This window comes from Rousettus aegyptiacus, unplaced genomic scaffold (genome assembly GCF_014176215.1).
Source record: "Rousettus aegyptiacus isolate mRouAeg1 unplaced genomic scaffold, mRouAeg1.p scaffold_m13_p_15, whole genome shotgun sequence".
NCBI classification, from domain to species: domain Eukaryota; kingdom Metazoa; phylum Chordata; class Mammalia; order Chiroptera; family Pteropodidae; genus Rousettus; species Rousettus aegyptiacus.
The window spans coordinates 24,321,414-24,346,033 of record NW_023416290.1 but is presented as its reverse complement, the minus strand read 5'-3'; the positions used below and the strand labels follow the sequence as shown (position 1 = coordinate 24,346,033).

Sequence of the window (24,620 nt, the reverse complement as noted above, 5' to 3'; positions counted from 1 at the left end):
AGCCACAGTGTGCACACTTCTTGCCATGGCTCATGAGGAGCCGGCAGGGTCCACACTGCCCTGCACACCTTTCCCTTGGCCTTAGAACCTTTGCACTTTCTATTTTTCGTGTCTGGACATCTGCACTTTGGCTAACTTTTATAGGTTCTCAGCGTAAATGTCACTTTCTTAGAGAAATCTTTTCTGGTTCCCCAGTCTGAATTATGTCTATGTTACTCTATTATAGTCACATTGTTATTCTTTTTCTTTGTAGCAGTTAACTGTAAATGTATCACTTTTTCCTTGCTTTTGGTGTTTTTTAAAGACTGCATTATAAATAATTAACTCTGATGTGTCTTCCAGTTTCCCCTTTGCTCTTTCTTAGACGTAGTCCCATCTTGAATTTGGTGTTTATAATTTCTGTCCATGATTGTTGTGCTTTAACTATGAAGAATGTGTGTATGCCTCTATATTGTTACCACTTTTGGGTTGAATCATATGTCAGTGATTTTTGAGATCCATTCATGTTAAATCATGCAAACTAGATTGTTTCTTTTTATTGCTTAATATTCCATTATTCACTTGTTGGGCATTAGGGTTTTTTTTTTTTTCTTCAGGTTTTACTGAAAAAATTGCTATAATGAACATTCTCGTAGAGCATTCTTGTACCCTAAGGCAGTGTTTCACAGGACTGGGTATTTGTTTATTGGTTTCAATATTTGTGAATATTTTTGTAAAATATAATAAAATTGAAATACTAGGAAAGCCAAATGAAAAAAAGCAAATATAAGCTCGGATTTTTTAAAATAAAAAATCCTCTGTCAAATTGCTGTAGAACTCTCTAAGCACTCTCAATTTATATGTTTATCTTGTCATGGATAAGTAAAAATCGGTTCAAAGCCTGGAATTGTTCCATGGAGCATACATTTTGAGTAGCACTTACTCTAGGGTATAGACCTAGAAGTGGAATGTCTCCTGAGGTGTGGGACTTGTCTTCAGTCTGATTGAACATTGCCAGGTGGCTCTCTGCAGGGCTCTACCTCCATGTCTGTCCTACTAGCTACGTGTAAGAGTACCTTGTGAATGTTCATTCCCACCACACTTCATGTTGTCCAGCTGGAATGGGATTTTTGGAAACAGAAAAATAAATACTGATTTTAATTACTAGAATGTAGGTATGTATAGAGGGTTAAAGTAGGGTGAATATATTAGATGTGTTTTTTCTTGGTTGGTATCTAAGAATTTAAATGATTACTTTTTTAACAAGTAAATGGCACAGAGTTTTACATTGATCATTGTTGATCACGCCAGGATAATTTTTATATATTTTGAGGTTATTTAAGTGCCAGATGAATTATGGATATTTCGTTAGTCATTTTAGTGTATAGTTATTTAATACAACTATTGTCAAAATTATTCTTTGTGGGTGGTTAGTGCTGTAAAGTGTATATTACAGTGCTTTATGCTGTGAGGTGTCAAGTTTCAGAGGTTATTGTATATCAAAGACTGATAAGCTGCAGATTTGTTCTAACATGATATTTGTTTTCCCATCCTCTTTTCTCCCTCCTCCCTATTCATCTATTTTTTTTTCAAAAAATTTTTTGCTTTCTTGTTATTTTATAGGATTTATAGTCACATGTTTATTTAACTGTTTTTTAACTTTACAGCTGGAAGTATTTGCTTTTGCTTCAAAAGTAACTTGGTACTCTCTCAATCTATTTTATAAACTTGTTCGCTTGTGGAATTTATTTAGAATAGGCTAATGGGGTTGCTATTCTTTTAAGTTAAAGCATTTAGAATTAATCTTAATATTCTTATTGTTTCAGTTACTTGTAAGAGAATTATAAAAATTATTATTTTTTTTATTTTTAAAGTTTTATTGTGATATAATTTACATAACCATAACAATTCATTCATTTAATGTATATAACTCAGTGTTTTTTAATAGTCACAGGGTTGTGGAGCCATTACCATAATCCAATTTCAGAACGTTTTTGTTTGTCTCAGAGCAAACCCCTCACCCATTAGTTGTCGCTTTCCATCCCTTCTCCCCTACCCCAACCACTAATTTACTGTCTTTATAGATTTGCCTCTTCTGGATTTTTTGTATAAATGGAATTATGCAATATGTGTTCTTTTGTTACTAGCTTCTTTCACTAACATAATATTTTCAAGGTTCATCTATGTTGTAGCATATATCAATACTTTCTTTTTATTGCTGAACACTATTCCATTATATAGCTAATATCACATTTTGTATATTTGGATATTTATTACCTGATGTACGTTTAGGTTTTTCCACTTTTGGCTATCATGAATAATGCTGTGAACATTTGTGTACAAGTTTTTGTGTGGACAAATATTTTGTTTTCTCTTGAGTAAATACCTAGGAGTGGAATTGCTGGATTATATGATAACTCAACTTACCATACTCAACTCAAGTTTTGAGAAACTACCAGACTGTTTTTCAAAGTAGACATAATCATTTTACATTCCCACCAGCCTCTGAGGATTCCAGCTTTTCCACATCCTTGTCAATACTTGTTACTGTCTGTGTCTTTTTTATTATAGCCATCCCCATGTGTTGTGAAATGGTATTTCATTGTGGTTTTGATTTGCAATTCTGTAATTAGGCTAATGATGTTGAGCACATTTTCAGGTGCTGATTGGCCATTTGCATATCTTCTTTGGAGAAATGCCTATTCAGATTCTTTGTATATTTTAAAAGCAGTTTAAAACAACAAGGATTTATTATTTCACAGTTTCTGTGGGCCAGGAATGTAGTTCAGCTTTCACTGGGTCCTATGGCTCAGGATCTCTCACAGCATTGCAATCAAAATGTCAGCCTGTGTTGTGGTCTCATCTGAATTCTTGGCTAAGGAAAGATTCAATTTCAACCTTAATTTTTTGGTTGTCATCAGTATTTAGTTCTTTGTGGATTTTTGGGCTGAGTTTCTTGGACTTGTTGCCCAGAGGTCATCTTTGGTTCTTTGCCATGTAAACCTCTCTTCAGGGCAGTTCGCAACATGGCAGCCGACTTCCTCTGTGTAGCAAGAAGTAAAAGCAAGAAATATCAAGGTAGAAGCCAGAATATTTTTGTAACTTAATATTGGAACTGACATTTCAATAGCCTACTCATTAGAAGCAAATCATTAGATTGAACCCTTACTCGAATGGAGGAATTACGCAAGATGTGAATATCAGGAGTTGAAAATCTTCGGGAGCCATTTTAAAAGCTGCTCTCTTCGTTTAGGCTTCTATAACAAAAATACCATATACTGGGTGGTTTAAACAACAGAAATTTATTTCTCACAAGTTCTGGACTCTACATGGTAGTATGGTTGGGTTTTGGTGAGAACTCATCCTTGATTATAGACAACTGACTCATCCTCACAGGAAGTAAGAGTGGGCTCTAGTCTCTTTCTCTTCTCAAAAGGTCACTGATCCCATTATGGGAGCTCCACCTTGATGACTTCATCTAAACCTAATTACTTCCCAAAGACCTCAGTTCCTAATACAATCCCTGTGTAGGTTAGGGTTTAACATGAATTTTGGGAGGAACATAAACATGCATTCCATAACTACCACAGTCTTCCTTTGCCTACATTTTTAATTGAGATAGTCAGCTTGTTATTACTGAGTTGTAAGAGTACTTTATAGACTAAATATATGATTTGCAAATATTTTTTCCATTCTATGAGTTGTCTCTTTGTTTTCCTAATTGGTATGGTTTGCGATACAAAAATTTTTAATTTTGACCATAGTCATTTTATCTAGTTTTTCTTTTGTCAAATGTACTTTAGGTATTATTCTAAGAAATCATTCACACATGCAATGTCAGAAAGATGTACTCTTCGTTTTCTTCCAAGAGTTTTATAGCTTTCATTCTTAATTTAGCTCTGTAATCCATTTTGAGTTGCTTTTTGTGTATCGTGAGAGTTAAGGGTCCAACTCCATTCCTTTGCATGTGGATATCTGGTTTTCCCAACACCATTAATTAAAGAAACTGTTCTTTCCTTATTGTGTCTTCTTGTCAAAGATCAGTTCCCTGTGTATGCATGATGCATGGATTTATTTTGATAGGTTTATCTATCCTTATATAAGCAACACTTTGATTACTGTATCTTTGCTGTAAGATTTGAAATTGGCAGAACTTGATTCTTTTTCATACTGTTTTGGCTATCTGGGTACCTTTCATTTTCGCATGAATTTTGGGATCAGCTTGTCCATTTCTGCAAAAAAAAAAAAAAATTGAATCTTTGATAGGGATTGTGTTGAATTTGTAGACCACTTTGAAAAATATTGTCATCTTAACAATCAGTATTAAGTCTTATGATCCATGTACACGAAAACTTTCCCTTTGTTTAGCTATTTAATTTCAGTCAACAATATTTGCTAATTTTTAGTGTACAAGTCTTAAATTTTTGTTAAATTTATTCCTGTGTATTTTATTCTCTTATTCTATTGTAACTGGCATTATTTCCTTTTATTTTCAGAGTGTTCTTTGCAAGTGCACAGACATACAACTGGTTTTTGTATGTTGATCCTGTATCCTGAAGCCTTGCTGTACTTATTAACACTAATAGTTTCTTTAATGGATACCTTAGGATTTTCTGTGGACAAGCTCACGTCAACTGCAAATAGAGATAATTTTATTTTTTTTCTACCTGGATGTTTTTCATTTTCTTGCCCGATGGCCTGTTTAGAATCTCCAGTACAATTTGTTTTTCTTTTTTTTAGTATAGTCTTGAATAGCAGTTATGAGAATGGAAATCCTTGTTTTGTTTCTCCTCTCAGGGGAAAGTATTTAGTCTTTTACCATTAAGTATGATATTAGCTGTATATTTTTATAGGTGTTCTTTATTAGGTTGAGGCAATTTCTGTTCTTTGAGTATTTTTATCATGAAAGGTTATTGGATTTTGTCAAATGCTTTTTTGTGTCTGTTGAGATAATTATGTTTTTTTCTCTATTTTATTAATATGGTGTATTACATTGACTTTTAAAATGTTGAACCAACTTTGCATTTCTTGGGTAAATACCACTTGGCTATGTTGCATTTTCTTTTTTAAAAGTTGCTCAAGGTCACCCACAGGTGAGAATTTATGGGCTTCTCAGGTCTTTCATGAGCCTGTGCATATGGTAGAACTTTTCATAGGCTCTATGGACATCTGTAGATGTCCTTCAAAGTATTTTGGCCACCTTCCTGTTTGCTTTGTTATTGCCTCTCCAGACAGCAGAGATGTTAAACAATTGACACTGATTTAAATGCCAGGGATAGGGGTGGCGGTGGTGATGGTGGTGGTGGTGGGTGGGTGGGTGAGAGAATAAGCAGTACCTAGTAGGTGAGTTCTGAGGTCAGATAAAAGCCCTGTGAATGGCATTTTCCAGGGAATTCCTAGATAGTTCAAGTGATGGCAGTTACCTTGGAATGAGGCTATCACCCTTCTGTCAGTCTTCCACTGTGTAATATTAATTTAGGATGGTGCATAGAATACATTGGAAAGAAAAATCCGAAAGCAGAGATCAGGCTCACAGTTCTTTCCTAAATCTCAAGAAAGGTAATTGCTCAGATTTGTGGTAGTGATATTGGAAATGGAGAGGAGCCTTTCAACCTTGTTTCATCAAGAAAGAGTTGGTAAAGATGTTTACAGTGTAATTATTTAGTATAATATTTGATTATTACTAATGACCAAAGTTCACTATAGTTTATTTGTAAAATATAGACAAGCACACACAATAGACACAAATTTTTAGGATACACCTGTTAAGGAATATTTTTCCTAAATATTATATTTGTAATGTTAACTTTTGTGAAACTAGAGCCAGGCGATGAATTTTTAAAAGGACTTATTTAGTTTGTTTAATAAATTGATGCCATAGTACTTTAATCTTGGTAGTTAATTTTAACTCTTTTTTTCTCCATTCAGGTGGATGCACGGAGTATACCAGTGTTAGCAAAATGGCAAAATTCATATAGCATTAAAGTTGTACTTCAAGAGCTTAGACGTCTAATGATGTCCAAAGAAAATATGAAGCTTCCGCAGCCACCAGAAGGACAAACATACAACAATTAATTTTAGTGGATCTTAAACTTGTCTTAAATCAACAATCTTCTCATGTTAATATCTTGATTAAATATCACAATGCAAAATACCCACATATTAAGTAAAAGAATTCCAGCTGGTAAACATGACTTGGATACATGTAAGAATATATTTAATATATGTACACCATTATGTTTTCAGGTAACAGGAGGAAAAATGCAGCACAATTTTTTTTAAGGCACTGTCATTTAAACATAAACCTGAGTATTCAAAATAGAATTCAGGTTTACAAGATGAAAATATGGTGAGAAGCATCAGATAGCTGTGGAAGCACGTGTATTTCTAAAAAGTAGAAATCTCAAGACGGAGAAAGAAATGGCATGCTTTATCCATCTTGCTTAGTGACAGAGTTTTCAGTTTAAATTGTCTAAAGTAGCAGGTACAAGCATTTTGTCACAAATTATTTTAATTTTTGGAGTGTGGGTATTGACTACTAGTAGTATCAAAAATATGTGCAGGATTGTTTTGATACCTGTATTTATAATAAAAAATGTCGTGGGAAAGGTCGATGAATTTCTTTTAAATGCTGTTCCTGTGTGTGACATGTAACAGACATGGTAAATATTTGTTTACAGTTTTGTTCGACAAACCATGCATTTAAGTTTAAGTGAAATCAACAAAAAGGAAATAGGTGTATGGATATGTGATTTCGAGATTAAAGTTAGTCTTAAAATGTAAATAAAATGTGGATCGTGTCCTCAGAAACTGTGCCATTTCTATTATATTGATGTGGTGTATGTACAGTACCTGGCTGAGGTATCAGAAATTGGAATTACTGTACCTTTTCATCCATACACACCTTTTATTATTTATCTTATTTTATATACTTCTTTTGAATTGGAATTTGCAGAGTATTTCAGAGAACAAATGACCTGATTAATTTCTTCTTTGGAGAAGGAAAATCCCAGGTATTATATTTTGACTTTGATTTCACCAGAAATATATTAAAAAGATGTTTGAATTCTAGCAATATTCATAGAGTTATAGATGGCCAGTTATCCAAATGTACATTCCATTTTTTTCTTCATAATATCTTAATTTTTCTGTGACATTTCTTTCCTCAATGCTTTTAATGCTAACTGGGATTAATTTTATGTATTCCACTTAATTTCCACTTTGGCATATATGTAATTCTGAACTGATATTTCATTTACGTTCTGCTTTTACCAAAGTGATGTGAGGTTTTAGGTCACTTTTTCATTTCAAAGCACTGGGTATACTGTTTTGTTGGAAAATACTCTTATGGAATTCACTGAAAAAAAATAGTTGGTCAGGTAACAAGGACAAATTTCTCAAACATGCTCTGACATGTTTTTCATCAAGTTCATTTATATTTAAAGCTTCGAGTTGCCTTTTCTTGGTCAATAATGCATTAATTAAAGTCTGTGACAACTTGTCTAAACTTAATTTCAACATGGCTATTCTATTTTAATTATCAAAGATGTTTAAAAAGCTTTAAAATGACACAATAAATAGATACAAATTAGTGCATATGTGATTTGTTAAAATAGGTTGAAATGGAATACATACATAAAATTTTTAAATGGTTTAAGGAGATTGAATTTGAATTACACTAATGTCATATGTGAGTCTGATGGTAACGGGTTGTCTAGTCTCTTTAGTAACTTTTCCACTTTGAAAACGTGTCTTCTCATACACAGGAGTTAGTAACCATTTGCTTGTTGTTAAATTATATATTGATGGGCTGAGAATCTGGGTATCTTGATCTCTTTTCCTCTTTCCTTTCCTCATATCCACTATTGTGAAGGTTTTTCCTCCCCAAGTGTATGTTGTTTGAGTTGACCCTATAATGTTTATTTCTCTCTTGTTTTGGGGACTATGGATCTCTGCTGAAATCTGCATGCCAATTAGCCAATTCCAAAGCGGATCCATTTTGCATGTTATAATCAAGATGTACATGGCAATCTAAGACACACCGGTTGATTATGGGAATTAATATAGAGCCACTCTTAATTGTAGTAACATTACTAAGGCAGTAGTTTTAAAGCTATTTTTCCCTTGTATTATAAAGTAGCTAAAGTAGGAAGGAGTGTATAGAATTAACTAAAATGAACTGTAAAATTGCCTTTGAAATTTGTTTAAAAGGCCAGCAGGTGAGACCCTAGGGGATGATCTTATATTAATAAAGATTAGTAAAATAAAATTCTTATCCTGTTAGGTCAGTATTATGTTTTAATGGTTTTAATTACTAATTTTCAGAATTGCTAATTAAAAATGTTTATTTTAGTTTTTTATAGTAATAGCATTTGTTCTCATGGAGGTTTTAGAATTTTGGATAATAAACTTTGTAAGGACAGTCAGTGGTATTTTAAGTCTTTGGCGTGTAAAATACAAAAACTTATAATTTTAGATAATCCTTTTAAAAGAATTTATCACACTTCAAATTTGGGTAAATGACTAGAGAGTGAATTTGTTTGACTCCCATAAAATGTTAATCTGGATTGCTTAATACAAACTCATTGATTTAAGTCTTTCTCATTAAATACATATTGTTATTGATAAATACATGTGAAATTCATGTTTTTCTGAAAATTTGGGAGACAAAGCTGGAAAATATTAATGCATTTTTGTTAGTAGATTTCGTATGTATGGCTTTGGGTTGTTCTGGTAGGTACATCGTGAAATTATAGACTTTGGTCAAAACTTTTAAGTCTTAATGAACACATAGCTATGTTCTTAACATATTAAAGACTAAATACTAATGATAAACTCTAATATGAATAATTGGATTTGGGTGGTATTTAAGGAATTTTTTTCAGATTTCCTTTTATAAGTATATTTTTTTGACATATATATGTATCATAGTATCTGTTGCTGGTGAGGATCTAAAAGGCTCTGGTTATATTTTTCTGATAAGTGTCAATATAAGTTTTCAGTACCAACTTGATTGATTTTTGGTTATATTCACTAAAGAATTCCAACTGAAGATTTTGGAAAGTATACATTTTGTATATAAAATGGAAACATAAAAAGGAATGAATGTGATATATTATAGAATTGATTGGAGGATTAGCAGTACATTCCAACCCAGTACTGTGTTTACTTAAAAGCAGGAAATGCATGGAAATAGAATACCTTTTATGCTAAAATTAATATGCCTTATAGAAGTTATAAAGAGTAGATGGAGATCTTATAGTTCATACTGAAAATGTTGACTGTTTTAAAAAGTAGGACATTGGAAGTAAAACACCATAAGTATTTTCTGAAGAGAAAATTAATGAAGTATTTCATGAAACTGAAAATAAATTGACAAGTCAGAACCATTATTTTAATAAAGGAGTTTTGGGAACTCCTGGAGTGAGCGCATGATAAAAGAAGATAATTGAATATGAAGAGGTTGCATGGCCTTTAAATTCTTTAGAGGATATTCTGACCTGAGAAAATTCCTAGGGGCTTGTTTATTTTTACGTGTAGTCCATAAGGTCAACCCAAGTTTTTGGCAAGTTCATTTACGAAATTAATAATACAAGCTAGCTAGATCTCACTTTCTTAACTTGGAAAGACTGTAGGAATTATTAAGTGAATAACAAATACCATGTAAAGGTTGTGATCCATATGCTGTCAAATGTGGATCTTTTATTTTGTTCTATGAGCAGCTACCTTACTAGAAATCTTGGCAGCAAAAGATATAAAAGCAAAGTTAATATTCTACTTCCAAAGCAAGACTAATAGTCGGCACTAAGAAATCAACAGTAATGAGAAACCTGTGGTCAGTAAAAAAGCAAATCATAGAACTGATTGAGAGTGAAAACTTAGTTGCTTGTTCAATGCAGTAGTTGAGTAAAAAAAAAATATTCAAAGATTATAAGGAAGCACTTAATAATTAAGTGTATATTCTTCATCTAATATCATAGCTTTTTTTTTTTTTTTAAAGACAACAATAAGCTTTACAAAGTAATCTGGAAAATTTACATTATAATGTGATAGGAGATTTAAACAGGACATTCTCATTAAAATGTAAAATTTGTTATATTATTTTTTGGGTTTCAGAGACATTCTTTTACAATCGTGGTAATTGGAACTCCTTTATTACACAGGGGTGAGATTTTATAACCTTTGTAGTTTATCAGCCTTTATTTTAAGGAAGAGAAGCAGATTTTCTTCACAGTTGATAACTGACAAATGTATTTTACCCCTTCTCAAGCCTTGCTGGCCAAATAAATAATGATGGTCAAATGTCCAGATTATATCCATTATCATAAATTATCTTTCTATTGTTAAAATTTCAAAAATATGCGTAATTGTAATGGCTATATAGACATTTAAAGTGGACAACAGAGTTTTCTTCAGTTATCTTAATACTCAAGTGAAAATCATAAAGTAAATCAAAAGAAAAACGTGTAATTACCCAGGTTTCTTAATTTTGAGTAGTGTATAAGTTTCTTTAAGTAAGAAAAACTCTTGTGGACGTAGTATTGTTTTGAATTATTTTTGTTTATTGTTTAATGCATAAAAATAGTGCAAATATGTAAACATGCTCTAGCCTTTATAAAATTGAAAAATAGATTACACAGAACTACACAGTAATTAAAATGTAAAGTAATATAACCTTGAAGATGTTTTATTGACTTAATCTCTGCTTGAAATATAAGTTGGCATTGCCTCTTCCTGACTTTTTTTTTTTTTTTTTGCTACATATGTATTGTCGTGTGCTGTTGGACCTCAACATTTATTTTTTCTCTTGCTGAACTGCTAAGAAACCATCTTTGTCATTGTCATGTTATCTGATCTTCGTTTGGTATAAATATAACTATAAGCCCACCTCTTTATTTTCTATTAGCCAGAAATAGTACCTTCATCAAACTAAAACTTCTTAGTCTTTTTAATTCCACTTTGAGACCACAATTGTCTGAACCCTCGATTATGAAGAAATACGGTGGTAATTCATATTGCCGTGGTTGTGACTATGTAAGAATAATTAAGTGATGATAACTTGATGTATTAATAACATTATTTTAAATGAGAGTAACATTTTAATCAGTGATATAAAGCTAAATGGTGTGATCTCTCCACCTCAGTGATAAGGGGTGCTGAATATACTTAATGGTTTAGAAAATAAACTGCAGTCAAAAGTAGCCCTTCTCTGTGACTTCTGTGCCATCATTTTCTGGTTAATATCCATCTCTGTTTCTGTCAGCTTGTGGTCACCTCTGTTATTGTGACCAGTTATGTTCTGTTGCTATTGAGTGTATACTTCCTTTAAACTTCCTTAAGCTCTTTCAGTTTTGTTTTCCCCATTATCTTGAATGTGATCCTCCTCATCTTTGACATCAACACTAACCAAGAATTTGAAGACTACTCTTGAGAGATTGCTTCAGTAGCTTGAACCGACTTTTTTCTACCCCTGTGCCATTTGTTTACTGCCTTGATGTTTTTTCCTATTCTACCTGGGTACTCTCCTTTATCACTCTGATTTCAGATCTTTTTCTTAACCTATCACTGTTGCCATCCTTGACAACATTACCCTTATGCGTTGACATTTTTGGCTTTATTAGTTCTTGGGTGTTGAGGTCCAAACATCTAACTATGGTGGTAGTGGCCATCACTTAATACAATTGTAAAATGTATAAATTTATTTTTAAAATTTAATTCTTTGAACTAAAAAAAAAAATCACATCACTAAAGTATATTTTTGAAACTAAAACCAAAAGTTGGATGGTTTCTTATTTGAGATTATTAAAAATGCTACTTTTTGTGTATTTGGCTACAAAGAAATGTCAATATCATTTATTTGAATTAAAAATTATTGAAATTACAACTACCAGTAACTAGCTAAAACATCACTGAGTTTTATTTGCCAAACACATTGGATTGCTTGTTTTGAAGCCCTCTCTGTGTTAAGACTTTATGAAATGCTACTTATTTAGTACATGAACGTAGGTGATAATATTGAGTTTATAGGTAAATAATAATTTATGGTCAACTCTTTGTTACTGAATGGATGAAGAACCTGGGTCCTCATCTGGCGCTCCTTGCTGATGATAGTGCTTAAGTGCTCATTAGCAATAAGATTCTCAGCCGAATTGGATAGTTATATTGATAAATGAAAAGTAGTAGGTAGGAAGCTAGTACAAATCTTGGGGCAAATAGCATTTTGCCCTATGCCTTATGACTTTGGGCTAGTTTGCCCCTGTAATCTTCAGTTTCTTCTGTAAAGGCCAGGCTTACCCTGCAGGGTTGTGGTTTCATAAAATAATATGGTTTTAATCACAGTCTGATGCAGAGTGATAAATGACAGCATTAAAAATATCAAGAACATTTAGTCTTTTATTAAAATATTTGCATCCTGTGTAAAGTGTGGGCTGATTTTTAAAGAAGTTATATGGTAGTTCATTAAACTAGTGCATTCTGAATGAAATTTCTGCTCATGGTTTAAGATAAACAGACTTCTGGCTGTTAGTCTGGGCATACCTGGCACTCCTGACACTGCCTCTTTCCCCAACTGGATGCAGTGGCCCTAGTGGATCTACTTCTAGATGGATGCAGTTACTTTGGCACCAATATCAGGTCTTTAGGATGAAAACAGTTGGAAAGAGGTAAATTATTTATAATGTAAAAGAAGTTTGTAAAGCTTAAGCTGAAAAGCCCACATTTTTTCCACCACACTCTAAGAAAACTTTATATATGCCAACTTATGTAAAATAAGTATATGTTAAGACAAATGATTAATTAGGAAAGATATATTATGCTTGCCTCTTCCGTCAGCTGAGGAACCCCTTGCCTCCCCCTCCAAAATGAAAGAGTCTAGAGTTTCCACATGTCATTTTGTGGGTATATCCAGGCAAATATCAAGAGTGGGGTTTTTGTTTTACTAATCTTCATCTTCTGGGAGTTGTATGTAATCTTGTTCCTGGGTAAGTTAAGATCTCAGTAAATGTTTATTGGTTTTTATCTAGTCAAAGTTAAAATGTGGATTGTTAATGTTACTAATAATTTTCCTGCCACATGTTAAAAGACTAGCTTTTAATCTTGGCGTCATCACTGACAGTCTTGTGATTTTGATCAGTTGATTTTCATTTTGGTTAGTTATATTAAATCATTAATTCAAAATTGTATTAGGTTCCTACAGTCTACCAGGCATGTATACAGTTGTGTCACATAGCCTCTTTCCACAGGTTATAATCTAGTGGAGCTTAGTGATAGGCAAATAGGCAATTTAGTGAAAATTACCAAGAGAAGTGAAGTTTTGTTATTTGGGGAGCATTCAGAATGAGGGCAATTTCTAAAATAAGATTATTGAACAGCTACAAATCATGATTGATAGCATGCGTTTTAAAATGAATATAAACCATACCTAAATACCCATTTGCTTATCATTCTTGGTGTTTGGTAATCTGTAATTATTAAAGAGTCATTAAAAAATTATTAGACTTTGGACAGCCCACAAATTCTCTGCTATAGTTTTCTCATCCACAAAAAAAGGAAACTGAAGTAGACAAGTTCTGAAACAACTTCAGTGCTAAGTTGTTTGATTTCTCAGTTATGATCTGTGTTCTAAGCAGCATAGAATGCTTTACTCTGTACCAAACATTGCTGGTCCTGCAGAGGACACACAGAATGATAGTTTTATTTACATGTAGTGTACAGTCTCTTTTGAAAAGTTGTAATTCATTGGCATAGACCAGTGCTGCTCAGATTTTAATGATATTCCAGGCATTGTTAAAATGCAGATTTTAATTCAGTAGGTCTGGAACGGGACCCGTGATTCTGTATGTCTAACTCCCAGTGATGTCCTCACTAGCATGGAGTGTGTGCTGTCCACCACTGCCAACTTCAGCCATCTGGTGGTGTTGGCATAAACACGGAGTGAAAGAAGTAATTAAGCAAACTACTGGACAACATCACAGGCCAGCTTGCAGTGAGAGGGAAAAGTGGATGTTGAGTCCTCTGTAGTTCTCATTACTGCTAGAATTGAGATTTCTTTTTAACTCCATATATATTTCTTAAATATTTTTAAATGACCAGGAAAAATTGATACATGATAGATAAAAATAGACAATAGATATTTTTCAATTTAATAATTTACTATGTAGTTAAATGTGATTTAAGGTTATTGTCAATGTCTTTTGAATGATCTTTTCTTTTCATTCCTTTTTCTCTGGTTCTGAACTTAGGCATATTCTTTGTAGGGGTAGGTAGAAAGCCTCTTCACGCATTCCAAGCACTACACACCTTTCTCTTTCGGAGGTATCGTCATTTTATCTAAAGCCTTCCTGTTAGCTTTTTGGGTAAATATAACTATTCTCTAATCTTGAAATTATTTTGAGAAAAATTTCTCATGTAAAAGTGATGGCTCTAAATATTTGATTACCACTGGGTTTCAGATGTGTTCCCTGGGCAAGGAAGAAGTCAACTACTTGTCAAGAATAAGCTATGTTAAAGGTGAATCTTAGTAGAATCAGAGATAGGAAGTAGTGGCATCATAAGCCACCTTTGTTTTAGAAAATATTTTCATCACTGAAAAAGAAGCCTGTTATCAAATATACTTGTTTTCCGATTTGTCTCTAAGCAGAGTAAAGGTGCAAGTAAAAACTTCACGGTGCGTTTGGGAACTTTGTTATCAGCTCAGTTTCTAAATATTTATGTTCTAGCTTGCATTGAAATTTTAATATGTATAATTTGAAACTAGTTTCAAAAGCATTGTTGTAGATAACCATTGTCGCATCTTTCCTTTCATTTAAGGAGGGACATTGGCCATTTCCCCTTCTGGGGACAGATGTGTGTGATACAAGGAAGAGGAGGTACTGTGAACCATAATTCTCACTTTGAGGGTGAAACCAGTCTGAGAGGACAAGCTGGCCCAGAGAGACAACATAAGAGATTTACAGACAGGACAGTGGTTTTTTTCAAGTGTGGCTCCTGTCGCCTCTGAATCCCAGCTTTACTCCTCTTTCCGTGGTCATTTCCATGTGAGCTATTAATATGCTTATGATTGTTTGTATTACTTTCCTGTCTAATACAAGTTTACAAATTAAACTAAAAGAAACTTGAAGTTTTGTTGAGGTAATTTATTTATGAATTCATTCAGTGTGGGTATTGGCACACACCTCAGTGGCCCAACAGAAATACAGGACTTGACATGAGTAACAAAGTAACCATGTAGAGGTTGGACAGCCCTGCAATGGACATGTTGGACCAGCATTGGATATGTTGGACCAGCCTTGGACAAGTTGAGGAAACCAGCCTCCCTTTGAGCTAACTTGGTATGAAACACTGTCAAGTAGGACTCTATCAAAGGGTGGTGACCAATAACCTTATCAGATCCTCTCTCCTAAGCTTGAATGATCTATGCACCTATGGAAGGTACTACCTGGAGTTGAAACTTCACATGTTGGATAATGGTGCCATGTTGCTCTGCTGCTTCAGGAAGCCCACTCCTTTCCAGCTTTGAGAGTATTGGGCCAGAGACCAGGATGGGGATGTGGTTCTGTTATACTTACATTTCCGTGATCTTTTAATTTATATTCCTCTTCAATTGAGGTATTAATTACATACCATAAACCACCATTTTAAAGTGTACAAATCAGTAGTTTATAGTAATCCCTAGAATAGTGTAACCATCCCAGAACATTCCAGAATGATGGACATATGGGCTGTTTCCATTTTTGGCTATTATAAATAATGCTGTTATTTATAATAAATAAATAAAGCATTAGCATACAAGTCTCTGTTGACACATTTTCATTTGTAGATACCTAAGAGTAGAATTGCTGAGTTATATGGTAACTCTTTCATCATTTGAGGAACTGTTTGGCTGTTTTTAGAAGTAGCTGTGCTACATTACTACCAGCAATGTAGGATGTTTCCAATCTCTATTGTCAACACTGTTTCTCTTTGATTCTAGCCATCCTAGTGGATGTATTTTATTGTGTTCCCCCCCCCCCAATCATTAATGATGCTGAGCATCTTTTTGCTAACTGTGTATTTCTTTAGAGAAATGTCAATTTAAATCCTTTGCCCATTTAAAAAATTGGGTTCTTTGTAGATTTATTGTTGAGTTACAAGAGTTCTTATATATTTTAGATACTAGACCAGATATGTGGCTTACAAGTATTTTCTTCCATTCTTTAGATTGTCATTTTCACTTTTTTGATAGTATTCTTTGATGAACAAAAGTTTAAGATTTGATGGAGTTTAATTTTTCTTTATTTCTTGTTTGGTTACTTGTACATTTGATTTAATATCTAAGAAATCATTGCTTAGTCCAAGGTCATTATGGTGGTTAGTTTTATGTGTCAATATGGCTAGGCTATAGTAACCAGTTATTTAATCAAATACTAATCTGGTTGTTAGTGTAAAGATATTTTGTAAGTGTGATTAACATCTACAATTAGTTGACTTTAAAGATTACTTTCAGTAATGTGATTAGGCCTTACCCAATAGTTGAATGCCTTAAAAGCAAAATTTGAGGCTTCCTGGGTAAGAAGAAATCGTGCTTGAAGACTGTATCAAGTTCTGCCTGAATTTCCAGTGTGCTGGACTGTTTTATGCATTTCAGACTGATCAGCACCCACAATCATTTGAGCCAATTCCTTAAAAATATCTCTTGCCTATCTCCATCCATCCATCCATCCATCCATCCATCCATCCATCCATCATTTATCTACTATTGGTTCTGACTTACACAGTAACAAAAATTTATTAATGTAGAGAAATTGGAACCATCATACATTGCTGATAGGAATGTATTGCAGCCACTTAGAAAAACCAGGTAGACATTTCCTCAAATGATTAAAACAGTTACCATTATAACTAAGCAATTCCACTCTTAGTTATCTACAAATGAAAACGTCCACACAGAAATTTGTACACTAATGTTTATAACAGCATTATTTAGTAGAAGAAAATGAAGATCTATGTTTTCTTCTAAGAATTTTATACTTGTAGCTTTTACATTTAGGTCTGATCTGTTTTGAGTTAATTTTTGTGTATGGTATGAAGGAGGGTTCCAAATTCTTTTGTATAGTGGATATCCAGTTATCTCAGTGCCATTTGCTGAATGGTCCTGGTATCCATGTTGAAAATCAATTGGCCATATATATGAGTTTATTTCCAGACTCTCAATTCTATTCCATGGATTTCTATGTATACACTTAATGGTAGTACCATACTGTCTTGATTACTATAGCTTTGTAGTAAGTTTGGAAATCAAGATGTGTGGGTCCTGCAATTTTGTAAGTTCTCAAGAACAAAGAGACCCTATTCTGTTTTTTTTTTTTTTGCATTTCTATATGAATTTTAAGATCAGCTTGTTCATTTATGTGAAAAAGTTGAAATTTTGATAGAGACTTCATTGACTCTGTAGATTATTTTGGGAAATCTTACCATTTTAGGACATTAAATCTTCCAACTATGAAGATGGGATGACTTTCTATTTATCTACTTCAGTTTCTTTCAACAATATTTTCCAGTTTCAGTGTACAAGTCTTGCACTTTGTAAATTTATACCTATGAAATTCTTTTTGATGTTGTCGTAAATGGAATTGTTTCCTTAATTTCATTTTCTGGCGATTCATTGCTGCAACTGGTTTTTGTATATTGATCTTGTATCTGATATATATCATATATATCTATATATCTCTATCTATCTATATCAGATATATATGTATATATTGCTGAAGGCTCCCTGAAGAGAACTAATCTGTACTCTGTAGGCCTAATCTGTTTGTATCTGAATTTGATTAATTATATATCCCTAAAAATCTCAACTTTTTACTACTTTTCATTAGTAGCCTTTACTTCCCATTAATGATCAGTACTGTCAGCCACAACAATCTGTCAAAGTCATATGATGAACCTAATTAGTTATTAGACTTTAACTGAAGTCTAATTCCTCTCCCAAATGTCTAAACTTTTGCTTCCTTATTAGTTAGGTATATGCTTAAAACAAAAGATGTATATCAAGGTACAAAGTTCCCATGTAGGGTATGAAAATTAAGCACATGCAATAAACAAAGCATTATAAAAGTTAACATTCCATGTTGCCTGAGTTGTGATGATTTTGGAATAGTATGTTATAATTTTGGATCTTCTAATTCCTCTCTTTGGTGATTCTGAGCATTGGTATAATGTACTTAAAAGTTTCTCTAAAATTATATTAAAGATCTTTTAAAAGTTGTGTTCACAATACAGTTCCATGGTTCACTAGAAGTCTTAAATTGAACCTAAACTTCATTTCTCATCCATAAAATGGATCTAGTATAATCACTTTTCAGAAAGTTTATGAATATTAAATGGAATAATATATGTAAAGAAATTAACATGTAGGAATATAATAAATGTTATTCTTATTGTTAATATAAATAATTGTGATAACCATACCTATTTCATAGGCTTTTCTGGAGATTAGATAATAAAATAAATGGAAAATTTTTAAAAAGTTGGTATTTTACTTTACATTTGATATTTAGCATTTAGTGTGTGTGGGTCTGTGTGTTTATGTGAGGGGATGGCAGGGAGGTCTTTTGAGATTAAAACCTCCATGTATCATTTTATCAATTGTATCATTCTTGATATTGGAGCGTGATTTTTGACACTTGAACTACTTATACTCACTTTTTTGGGCATTTTTTGGTAACTTACCTCCCTCTTTTTCAAAACTATACTGAACTATTTTAAAGTAAAATATAGACATTTTAACATTTTACCTCTAAAAATTTCAGTATTTATCTCTTAAAGATAACTTGGTTCCTGCATAGCCAAATTATCCTTATCAAAACCATTAATTAGTAATCATTTTAAATTGATATATAATTGACATATAACATAGTTTCAAGTGTACAACATGTTTTTATGTATGTATATATTGAAAAATGATGACTGCAATGAGTCTGGTTAACATCCCTTACACACATAGTTTTTTGATGTAGTCCCATCATTTATTTTAGCTTTTACTTCCCTTGCCTTTGAGGTCAAATTCATAAAATCCTCTTTAAGTCCAAGGTCCATGAGTTTAGTACTTATGTTTCCTCTAAACATTTTATTGTCTAGGTCTTACATTCTGGTCCTTAATCCATTTTGAGTTAATGTTGGTGTGTGGTAATAGAAAGCACTCTAGTTCCATTCTTTTGCAGGTGGAATTTCAGTTATTCCAGCACCATTTATTGAAAAGACTTTCCTTTCTCTATTGTAAGCTTTGTCTCCTATGTGAAAATTATTTGCTCATATAAATGGGGGTTTACTTTTGGACTCTCAATTCTGTTCCACTGGTCTCTGTCTGTTTTTCAGCCAATAACATGCCATTTTGATTATTGTTGTTTTGTAGTATAATTTGAAATTAGGCACAGTGATACCTCCAGGCTTGTTCTTTGTTTCCAAGATTGCTTTCGTTATTTTGGGTCTCTTGTGTTTCCATACAAATCTGATGTTCTTTGTTTTATTTCTTTAAAAAATGCTGTTGGAATTTTGATGGGGATTGCATTAAATTTGTATAATGCTTTAGGAAATAAGGTCATTTTAAGTATGTTGATTCTTCTAATCCGTGAACATAGAATATCTTTTTTATTTTTGGTGTCTTCTTCAGTTTCCTTAATGTCTTCTAGTTTTCATTGAATAAGTCCTTTAAGTGTTTCATTAGATGTATTTCTAGGTGTTCCATTCTTTTTGTTGCAATTACAAAAAATGTTTTTAAAAAATTTTTTTCCTGACAATTTTTTATTAGAGTATAAGAATGCTGTGGATTTTCGAACTTTGATTTAGTAACCAGAAACTTTACTGTATTTCCTTATTATTTCTAGTAGTGTTCTTGTGCAGTCTTCAGTGTTTTCTATATAGAGAATCATGTTATCCATAAATAGTGAGAGTTTGACTTCTTCATTTCCTATTTGGATGCCTTTTTTATCTTTCTCTTGCCTGATTGCACTTGCTAGGACCTCTGATGTTATATTGAATAAGAATTATCATAGTGGACAGCCTTTTCTTGTTCTGATCTTATAGGGAAGGTTTTTAGTTTTTCATCGATAAGTATAATGTTGGCTGAGGGTTTGTCATAGATGGCCTTTATTATCTTAAGGTACTTTCCTTCTATACCAATTTTGTTAAGTGTTTTGATCATAAATGGATGCTATATCTTGTCAAAGGCTTTTTGTGCAACTGCTGATATGATCAATTAATTCTTATGTTTTAATTATGTGGTATATCACATTAATCAATTTGCATATGTTGAACCATCCCTGTGCCCCTGGGATGAAGCCCTATTGATCGTGGTGTATATGTTGCTGTATTTGCTTCACTAGTATCTTGTTTAGGATTCTTACATCTGTGTTTATGAGAAATATTGGTCTGTAGTTTTTTTGTGTGTATATGATATCTTACCAGGTTTTGATATCAGGATAATATAGGCCTCATAAAATGAGTTAGGAAGTATGGCCCCCTCTTTGATTTTTTGGAAGAGTATAGGGGAAGAGGTATTAAATCTTATTATTTTTTAAAAAAAATTTAATTAAGTTATTGGGGTAACATTGGTTAATACAATTATATAATTTTTCAGGTGTACATTATTTGACATTTGTATATTCTATTGTGTGTTTACCACCCAAAGTCCAGTTTCCTTCAGCTATCATATATTTAATTTCCTTTACCCAATTCACCCTCCCCCTAAACCCTGTATTTGACCCCCTTAACCCCATCTACCTCCCCCCTCCTTCCCCACCCCACTAGTAACCACTAGTCTATAGTCCTCTGGTAACCACTAGCCTATAGTCCATGTCCATGAGTCTCTGTTTGTTTGTCCTGTTCATTTGTTGCTTTTAGGTTTATATCCCACATATCAGTGATATCATGTAATTTTCAACTTCTTCTGTCTGGTTTATATTGCTTAGCATGATTATCTCGAGGTCTATCTGGGTTGTGCAAATGGCATGGCAGTATTTCATCTCTTCTTATGGCTGAGTAATATTCAATTGTATATATGTACCACAGCTTCTTTAGCCAATCACCTATCGTAGGACACTTCAGTTGCTTTCATGTCCTGGCCACTGTGAATAATGCGGTTATGAACATCGGAGTGCAAACATCTTTTTGGATATGGGTTTACGAGGCTTTGAGGTAAATATGCAGTAGAAGGATTGCTGGATCATATGGTAGATCAATTCTTAGTTTTTTGAGGAACCTCCATACTGTTTTACATAGTGGCTGTATCAATTTGCAGTCCCACCAGCAGTGTATGAGGGTTTCCTTTTCTCTGCATCTTCTCCAACATTTGTTATTATTTCTCCTTTGGATTATGGCTATTCTAACAGGTGTGAGATGGTATCTCATTGTGGTTTTGATTTGTATTTCCCTAATAACTAGCGATGTTGAGCATCTTTTCATCTATTTGTTGGCCATTTGTATGACCTCTAGGGAGAAGGGTCTGTTCAGGTCCTCTGCCCATATTTTGATTGGATCATTCATTTTTTTTCTGGAAGTCGTTATTAAGTTGTATGAGTTCTTTGTACATTTTGGATATCAGGCCCTTATCGAAGTGTTGCTTGCAAATATATTTTCCCATTTGGACGGTTCTCTCTTTACCTTGCTGCTGATTTCTTTTGCTGAGCAGAAGCTTTTTAGTTTGATGTAGTCCCATTCATTTATTTTTGCTTTTACTTCCCTTGCCTTTGAGGTCAAATTCATAAAATCCTCTTCAAGTCCAAGGTCCTTGAGTTTAGTTCCAATGTTTTCTTCTATGCATTTTATTGTTTCAGGACTTATATTCAGGTCCTTAATCTATTTTGAGTTAATTTTGGTGTGCGGTGATAGACAACAGTCTAGTGTCATTCTTTTGCAGGTGGCTTTCCATTATTCCCAGCACTATTTATTGAAGAAGCTTTCCTTTCGCCACTGTATGTTTTGGGCTTTTTTTTTTTTGTCAAAAATTGTTTGCCCACATTAATATAGGTTTACTTCTGAACTCTTGATTCTGTTCCACTGGTCGTGTGTCTGTTTTGCTGCCAATACCATGCTGTTTTGATTACTGAAGTCGAGCAGAGTGATGCCTCCAGCCTCGTTCTTCTTTCTCACAGAGGGACAAGGAAGCTTGGAAACACCGAGATACCTAAAAAAAAAAAAAAAGATAAAATAGCTATAAGAAGACCTCATATTTCAATAAACACCTGAAATGTAGATCGACTGAACTCACCAGTAAAAAGACAGAGGGTGGAATGAATTAAAAAACAACACCAACTACACGCTGCCTTCAAGAGACACATCTCAGCTCCAAAGAAATATATATAGACTCAAAGTGAAAAGGTGGAAAATGATATTTCAAGCAAATGGCATTCAGAGAAAAACGGGAGTAGTGGTACTCATGTCAGATGACGTCGACTTCAAAATAAAAAAGGTAAAGATACTGAGAGACCCTTCAAAATGGTAAAGGGAATCATGCACCAAGAAGACATAACACTTATTAATATCTATGCTCCCAATCAGGGAGCCCCAAAATACGTGAAGCGACTACTAACAGAACTAAAGGGAGAAACAGACCAAAACACTACCGTAGTAGGGGACCTAAATACCCCACTGTCGGATATGGACAGATTATCCAACCAGAATATTAATAAGGAAATGACATCCTTAAATGACCCTTTAGACTAACTGGACATAATTGAGATTTACAGAGCCTTCCATCTCAATACAGCTGCTTATGTCTTCTTCTCTAGTGCACACGGAACATTCTCAAGGATCAACCACATACTGGGACACACAGCCTCAACAAATATAAAAGGGTTGAAATCATACCAAACGTATTCTCTGATCATAATGATTTGAAACTAGAGATGAACCGCAAAAGGAAACCAGGAAGAACCACAAGTACATGGAGATTAAACAACATGCTACTGAAGAATAACTAGGTCAGAAAAGACAGAAAAAGAGAGATCAAGAGATACATAGAAATGAATGATAATGACAGTACAACATATCAAACCTTCTGGGACATGGCAAAAGTGGTCATAAAAGGAAAGTTCATATCATTACAGGCTTATCTCCAAAAACAAGAATGAACCCAAATAAACAATCCAATGCTTCATCTTAAAAAACTAGAAAAGAACAAATGAGGCCTAAAGTCAACAGAAGTAAGGAAATAATCAAATTAGAGCAGAAATAGATGAAATCGAAAACAAAAAGTGATAGAAAAAATAAATGCAACAAAGAACTAGTTCTTTGAGAAGGTTAATAAAATTGACAAAACCCTGGCTAGACTCACTAAAGAAAAAAGAGAAAGGACATAAGTAAACAAAATCAAGGATGAAAGAGGGGAAATTAAGACTGACATTCCAAAAATACAAAGGATCACACAAGAACACTATGAAAAAGTATATAACACCAAATTTAATAACCTAGAAGAAATAGACCAGTACTTAGAAAGATACAACCTTCCTAGACTGAATCAAGAAGATCTGGAAAATCCAAATAGACCGATCAGCAGGATGGAAATTGAAATAATCAACAGAAACCTACCAAAAAGTCAAAGTCCAGGACCAGATGGCTTCACCAGTGAATTCTACCAAACATTCAATGTCTTCCAAAAAGTCGAAGAGGAGGCCATACTTCCCAACACATTTTATGAGGCCAATATTACTCTGTTACGAAAACCTGGTAAAGGTGACACATTAAAAGAAAACTATAGACCAATATCTCTCAGGAACACAGATGCCAAAATTCTAAATGAGATACTAGTGAACCGAATATGGCAACATATTAGAAAGATTATACACCACGATCAAATGGGCTTCATCCCAGAGGCACGGGGATGGTTCAACATATGCAAACCAATTAATGTGATACCCTACATAAGCAAATTAAAAAATAAGAATCATATGATCATATCAAATGGATACAGAAAAAGCCTTTGACAAGATACAGCATCCAGTTATGATGAAAACACTTAACAAAATTGGTATAGAAGGAAAGCTCTTTAATGTGATAAAGGCCGGTTAGGACAAACCCTTAGCCAACATTATACCTAATGGTGAAAAGATAAAAACCTTCTTCCTCTCTAAGATCAGGAACAAGGCAAGGCTGTCCACTATCGCCACTCTTATTCAATATAACATTGGAGGTCCTAGTGAGTGCAATCAGACAAGAGAAAGACATACAAAGCATCCAATGGAAAACGAAGAAGTCAAAGTGTCACTATTTGCAGATGACATGATTCTCTATGTAGAAAACACTAAAGACTCCACAAGAACACTACTAGAAACAATAGCAAATACAGTAAAGTTTCTGGATACAGAATCAATGTTCAAAAATTCATAGCATTCCTATACTCAAATAATGAAGCATCAGAAAAAGAAGTAGAAAAAATAATTCCTTTTGCTATTGCAACAAAAAGAATAAAATACCTAGGAATAAATTTAATGAAACGTATGAAGGACCTATATAATGAAAACTATAAGACTCTATTAAAAGTAATTGAAGAAGCTACAAGGAAATGGAAAGATATTCTGTCTTCTTGGATTGGAAGTATCAACATAGTTAAAATGACCATATTACCTAAAGCATTATACAGATTTATTGCAATCCCCATCAAAATCTCA

The 24,620-nt window shown here is 33.3% G+C and overlaps 1 protein-coding gene across 4 annotated transcripts in view; it reads left to right on the top strand.

Annotated features, from left to right (window-relative positions):
* UBE2V2 (ubiquitin conjugating enzyme E2 V2) overlaps positions 1–14,979 on the top strand; it is a 36,124-nt gene extending 21,145 nt beyond the window's left edge. For 2 of the 4 annotated variants that reach the window (XM_036232867.1, XM_016121714.2), the window contains one exon: positions 5,908–11,180. In XM_036232867.1, coding sequence (XP_036088760.1) covers positions 5,908–6,054 — 147 coding nt within the window. In that variant the 3' untranslated portion in view covers positions 6,055–11,180. Of the gene's footprint in view, positions 1–5,907; positions 14,552–14,787 lie in introns of those variants that run through there. The other 2 variants (XR_004954608.1, XM_036232866.1) reach the window with 2 other exon arrangements.
* Positions 14,980–24,620: the final 9,641 nt, after the last annotated feature.